Below are 6,644 nucleotides of genomic sequence, written 5' to 3'. Positions count from 1 at the left end.
GGACTGATGGTACGGTCCCCGGGCGGCTCCCCACCCATCTGTCGCAGACCTTGGTACAGGCCCAGGGGGCCCTCGGCGGCCTCTCCGGGCTGCCCTTGCCCCCTGCCGAGTTCCGGGCCCGTGTCTGCGCAAGCTGATTGGCTGGAGCGGTGCCCGGGCTGCGCGGCTATAGGTGAGCCCAGGAGGGGACGGGCGGGGCGGGCCGGAGGCCCGCCCCCTCCCCCCTGGGTCGGACGCTGAGCGGAGCCGCGGGCGGGAGGGCGGACGGACCGACTGACGGTAGGGACGGGAGGCGAGCAAGATGGCGCAGACGCAGGGCACCCGGAGGAAAGTCTGTTACTACTACGACGGTGAGCACCGTCCTCGCGGCGGGGGCGGGGCCACGCCGGGCCGGACCGGGAACCTGGAGGCTGAGGCTGCAGCGCCGATGGGAGGCTGCGGGAGGCTGAGGCGCTGGGGAGAGGCTCGGAGAGGAGGCTGCGAGGGGGAAGTCGAGGCTGAGGGAGGAGGCTGCGAGGAAGGGAGATCGAAGCTGAGACCAAGAGGGGATCGCGTGGGGGAAGCGTGAGGTAATCTTGGTGGGAAGATTCTGAGGAAGTCTGATGTGGAGAGTTTGAGTGGGACTCCTAGAGGGGAGGGTGCGTCGGAGCGGGGAGGCTGAATCTGATGGAGACGGCTGCAAGGATACATTTTCTTGCCGAGAACCCAAAGCTCTTCCCTGCCCCGTCCCTTCCTCATCTTTTCTGGGGGAAGAGTCCTGCACTACTGGTCGCCCGCCTCCCCTCCCCCAGCCTCTGAGCGGGGCCTGCGGTTGCTACTGCGACGTGGGGCGCCAGGGGTTGCAAGGAGAAGGATGCAACCTGTTAAAACAGACTTCTCACTTAATCTCTCAAGCAGGTTACTGTGTTCGAGGAAGTGTTGAGGGGCTGGGGCCGTGGGGTTGATCGGGTCACCCTTCCCAGTGACCGAAGTTCTCTCCGTGTCAGAGCCCAGAGTGTTAGGGGAGCACAGAGAAGAGGCACCGAACTCCACCTGAGGAGTCAGCGAAGAAGGGGACGTCTTAGTTAGGACCTGAAGAACAGGAGTTCTTAGCCAGGCACAGGGAAGGCAAAGATAACAGCAAGTTTCAGAGGCAAGAGAGAGGACAGGACCTTTGAAAAACAGGCATTTGGCCGGGCGCGGTGGCTCACACCTGTAATCCCAGCACTTTGGGAGGCCGCGGCTGGTGGATCACCTGAGGTCAGGAGTTCGAGACCAGCCTGGCCAACATGGTGAAACCCCGTCTCTACTAAAAATACAAAATTAGCCGTGCATGGTGGCGTGCTCCTGTAATCCCAGCTACTCTGGAGCCTAAGGCAGGAGAATCCCTTAGAACCCGGGAGGCAGAGGTTGCAGTGAGCTGAGATCGTGCCATTGCACTCCAGCTTGGACAACAGAGCGAGGCTCTGTCTTAAAAAAAAAAAAAAAAGATGTAAATAGGGACCGGACCATGAAGGGCTGGGCATGCTGTCCCAAGGAAGTTGGACTTTATTGAGGGCACTTGTGAGTGATTCAAGTTTTATGCAGGTTAGTGACATCATCAGGTTTATACCTTAGAAATTAAAGTCATGGGGGCCAGGTGCAGTGGCTCACACCTCTCTAATCCCAGTACTTTGGGAGGCTGAGGCAGGCAGATCACTCGGGGCCAGGAGTTCAGGACCAGCCTGGCCAACACGGTGAAACCCCATCTCTACTAAAAATACAAAATTTAGGCTGGGCACGGTGGCTCACGCCTGTAATCCCAGCACTTTGGGAGGCCGAGGCGGGCGGATCATGAGGTCAGGAGTTCAAGACCAGCCTGACCAACATGGTGAAACCCCGTCTCTACTAAAAATACAAAAATTACCCAGGCGTGGTGGCGCGCACCTGTAATCCCAGCTACTCAGGAGGCTGAGGCAGGAGAGTCGCTTGAACCCAGGAGGCAGAGGTTGCAGTGAGCCAAGATTGCGCTGCTGCACTCCAGCCTGGGCAACAGGGTGAGACTCCATCTCAAAAAAAAAAAAAAAAAAATTAGCGAGGTGTGGTGGCACATGCCTGTAGTCCCAGCTACTCAGGAGGCTGAGGTGCGAGAATTGTTTGAACCTGGGAGGCAGAGGTTGCAGTGGGCTGAGATCTCACCACTGCACTCGTCCTGGGCAACAGAGCGAGACTTCGTCTCAAAAAAAAACAAACAAAAAAATTCAGATTGTAGGGGTAAGGAAGACGGCATGGATCCCAAGCTCCTGGTGTGGGCAGTATTTATTTTTTGAGACGATGTCTAGCTCTGTCACCCAGGCTGGAGTGCAGTGGCTTGATCTCGGCTCACTACAACTGCAACCTCCACCTCCCAGATTCAAGGGATTCTCCTGCCTCAGCCTCCTGAGTAGCTGGGATTACAGGCGTGCGCCACCATGCCTGGCTAATTTTTGTATTTTTATTAGAGATGGGGTTTCACGATGTTGGCCAGGCTGGTCTCAAACTGACCTCCAGTGCTCCATCTGCCTCAGCCTCCCAAAGTGCTGGGATTATAGGCATGAGCCACACTTCCTGGCCTCTGATGTGGGCAATTTGATGGTGAGTGTTTGGAGGTTTGGAGAATGCCATGTCAGTTGATAACTTTTTTTTTTTTTTTTTTTTTTTGAGACGGAGTCTCGCTCTGTCGCCCAGGCTGGAGTGCAGTGGCGCAATCTCGGCTCACTGCTGCAAGCTCCACCTCCCAGGTCCACGCCATTCTCCTGCCTCAGCCTTTCCAGTAGCTGGGACTACAGGCGCCTGCCACCACACTGGGCTAATTTTTTGTATTTTTAGTAGAGACAGGGTTTCACCGTGTTAGCCAGGATTGTCTGGATCTCCTGACCTCATGATCCGCCTGCCTCGGCCTCCCAAAGTGCTGGGATTACAGGTGTGAGCCACTGCACCCGGCCCCAACTTTTTTTTTTTTTTAAACTTCTAGAGATGGGGTCTCAATATGTTGCCCAGGCTTGTCTTGAACTCCTGGGCCTGGTCTCAAGCAATCCTGCCACCTTGGCCTCCCAAAGTGCTGGGATTACAGGCCTAAGCCACTGGTTTTTTGTTGTTGTTGTTTGTTTGTTTAGAAATAACTATTGATAACTGTTAAGATGTTTAGGGGACATCCAAGTAGAGGCATCCAGTAGGCAGTTTAGAAGATAGAAATTTTTTGGTAGTCATCAGTATCTTAGTCTGCTATAACAGAACACTGTTTATAAAGAACAGAAATTGCTGAATGTGGTGGCTCACGCCTATAATCCCAGTACTTTGGTAGGCTGGGGCGGATGGTTCTCTTGAGCCCAGGAGTTTGAGACCAGCCTGGGCAACTTAGGGAGACTCTGTCTCTACAAAAAGTAAAAAAATTAGCTGGGCATGATGGCATGTGCCTGTAGAGGCTGAAGTGGGAGGATCACTTGATCCTGGGAGGTCGACTCTGCAGTGAGCCATGATCGCACCACTGCACTCCAGCCTGGGGGACAGAGTGAGACCTTGTGTCAAAAAAAAAAAAACACATAAATGTATTTCTCATAGTTCTGGAGGCTGAGAAGTCCAAGGCTAGAAAGTCCAAGATCAGGGTTCCAGCATTTGGTGTCTGGTGAGGGTCTGGTCTCTACTTCCAATATGGTGCTTTGAATTCAGTGTCTTCATATGACAGAAGGTGGAAAGGCAAAAAAGGATAAACTCTGTTTTTTTATATGGCCATTATGTATTAGTGAGGATGGTAGAGCCCTTGAGACCTAAACACCTCCCAAAAGGCTCCACTTCCAAACACTGTTGGCGTTGGGGAATATGTTTCCAACACATGAATTTTGGGGGACACATTCAGACCATAGCAATCAGCATATGGATAGTTATTTTATTTGTTTGTTTGTTTGTTTGTTGTAGAGATGTTGTCTTGCCATGTTGTCCAGGCTGGCCTTGAAGTCCTGGGCTTAGCCTCCCAAAGTGTTGGGATTATAGGCATGAGCCACCATTCCTGGCTGCTAGCAATTTTAATTGTAGTAAATTTAGTCATAAAGGATGCAGTCACCCAAGAAGTTATATAGAATTCCAGGGTGGAATTCTAAGGAAGTGGATTGAGGAAAAGTTTAGTGCCCCTCATGCTGTGTACTCCCCCGTGATAGTATTTGTCACTGTATAGAGGAATTGCCCATTTACTTGGTCATATTTCTTGTAGACAGGAGGCTCTTTAGGGAAAGGGGCCGTGCCTTGTCTACCCTGTATCCTCAGCACCAAAAACAATGCCTAGCTCATGGTAGGTTCTCAATAAATATTTGTTGATTAAATGTATAATGATATAGAGTGAGGGGCCGGAGAGGTAGGTGAACCAGAAAGTACTGGGTTACAGAAGCTAAAGAAGGGAGGGACTGGGCAAGTGTTGGCAGCAACTGGGGCAGAAGCTAGATTGTGGTAGATTGCAGTACATGGATGGCTAGCTGAAGAGGAGACATCAGGTTGAACCCTTTTTTTGGAGACAGGGTCTCACTCTGTCACTCAGGCTGGAGTGCAGTGGCACGATCCTGGCTCACTACCACCTCTGCCTCCCAGGCTCAAGCAGTCCTCCCACCTCAGCCTTCCAAGTAGCTGGAACCACAGGTGTGCACCCTTTTTGTATTTTTTGTTTAGAAGACAAATGGTTGTCTTTTGTTTAGAGACAGGATTTCGCCATGTTGCCCAGGCTGGTCTCAAACTCCTGAGCTCAAGTGATCTACCCACCTCGGCCTCCCAAAGTGCTGGGTTTACAGGCGTGAGCCATCATGCCCAGCTGGTTGAACCCTTTTAAAGGGAAGCTTGTGTGAGGTAGGGAGAGAGGATTGTTGATAAGGGAGATGGAGATGTAGTGGCTAAAAGTTGAGCATATTGAAATAATTCTTATGGAAAACAGCCAGAAGAGAGGGAGAGGCTGAAGATACAGGAAAGGGACTGGTAGTGATGGAGCTTCCTGAGGAGACCAGGGGAGATAGAAACCGGAGCCCAGCTAGAGACACTAACCTTCAACAAATTCCTTTGTGATGCGAGGGTAAATGTCAAGGAAAAGTTCAAATGGAGGTAAGTTTGAAGAGGAGAAGATAAGGAGAAAGTTGGGGGAGTTCTCAAGATCAGGAAAGAGAATATTCCTTTTCCTGAGGGTGGGGTAGGGCAGTTGGTAGAGCAGGAATCTTGAAGAGAGGAGATTTAAATAGCTTTTGCAAAAGTGGGGGGCTAGGGAAAGAAATTTGGAAGGATTGCTGGCAGTGATGAGAATCATTTTGAGGCTGGAACCTGTGATTTTTGTAGTCGTATCATTTTGCACAGTTTTATGATAACATTGTCAGTTTAAAAGAAGAAAAAAATGGGCTGGGCATGGTGGTTCACGCCTGTAATCCCAGTAGTTTGGGAGGCCAAGGCGGAAGGATCACTTGAGACCAGGCGTTCAAGACCAGCCTGGGCAACAAAATGAGACCTCCCCCAGCTCTACAAAACAACACAAAAAAATAAGCTGGGTGTGGTGGCACTTGCCTGCAATCGCAGCTACTTGGGAGGTTGAGGTGGGAGACTGAGGCAGGTGGATGGTTTGAGCCCAGGTGGAGCCTGCAGTGACCCATAATGGCACCACTGCACTCAGGCTGAGTGACAAAGCAAGACCCTGCCTCAAAAAAAGAAAAAGAAAAAGTACAAAGACCTCAGTCTTTAGATAAGGGAATAGACTTCTTTTTTTGCGGGGGGGACGGAGTCTTGCTCTGTCGCCCAGGCTGGAGTGCAGTGGCGCGATCTTGGCTCACTGCAAGCTCTGCCTCCAGGGTTCATGCCATTCTCCTGCCTCAGCCTCCCGAGGAGCTGGGACTGGAGGCACGTGACACTACGCCTGGCTAATTTCTTTTTTTTTTTTTTGAGATGGAGTCTTGCTCTTTCACCCAGGCTGGAGCGCAGTGGCGTGATCTCGGCTCACTGCAACCTCCACCTCCCAGGTTCATGCCATTCTCCTGCCTCAGCCTCCCGAGTAACTGGTACTACAGGCGCCTACCACCACGCCTGGCCAATTTTTTGTATTTTTAGTAGAGACGGGGTTTCACCGTATTAGCCAGGATGGTCTCCATCTCCTGACCTTGTGATTCGCCTGCCTCGGCCTCCCAAAGTGGTGGGATTACAGGCGTGAGCCACCGCGCCCGGCCTTTTTTTTTTTTTGAGACCAAGTTTTGCTCTTGTTGCCCAGGCTGGAGCGCAGTGGCGCAATCTCAACTCACTGCAACCTCCGCCTCCCAGGTTCAAGCGATTCTCCTGCCTCAGCCTTCCTGAGTAGCTGGGATTACAGGCATATGGCACCATGCCCGGCTAATTTTGTATTTTTAGTAGAGACGGGGTTTCTACATGTTGGTCAGGCTGGTCTTGAACTCTCGACCTCAGATGATCGCCTGCCTCGGCCTCCCGAAGTGTTGGGATTACAGGCATGAGCCACCGCGCCCGGCCATTTTTTGTATTTTTAGTAGAGACGGGTTTCACCGTGTTAGCCAGGATGGTCTTGATCTCCTTACCTCATGATCCACCCTCCTTGGCCTCCCAAAGTGCTGGGATTACAGGCGTGAGCCACTAGGCCCAGCCGGGAATAGACTTCTTACTTGAGAAACTGAGTTTTGCAG

General features: G+C 51.9%; 1 protein-coding gene across 2 annotated transcripts in view; it reads left to right on the top strand.

Moving 5' to 3' along the window:
• HDAC1 (histone deacetylase 1) overlaps positions 1-6,644 on the top strand; it is a 41,715-nt gene continuing 35,071 nt past the window's right edge. The window contains exon 1 of one of the 2 annotated variants that reach the window (XM_004025370.4): positions 1-350. In XM_004025370.4, the coding sequence (XP_004025419.3) occupies positions 302-350 (49 nt within the window). In that variant the 5' untranslated portion in view covers positions 1-301. Of the gene's footprint in view, positions 351-475; positions 570-6,644 lie in introns of those variants that run through there. The other variant, XM_063700707.1, reaches the window with a different exon arrangement.

The sequence above is a fragment of the Gorilla gorilla genome, chromosome 1, assembly GCF_029281585.2.
Source record: "Gorilla gorilla gorilla isolate KB3781 chromosome 1, NHGRI_mGorGor1-v2.1_pri, whole genome shotgun sequence".
Lineage (NCBI taxonomy): Eukaryota > Metazoa > Chordata > Mammalia > Primates > Hominidae > Gorilla > Gorilla gorilla.
The sequence above is the reverse complement of the archived record's forward strand: the minus strand, read 5'-3'. Positions and strand labels throughout refer to the sequence as shown.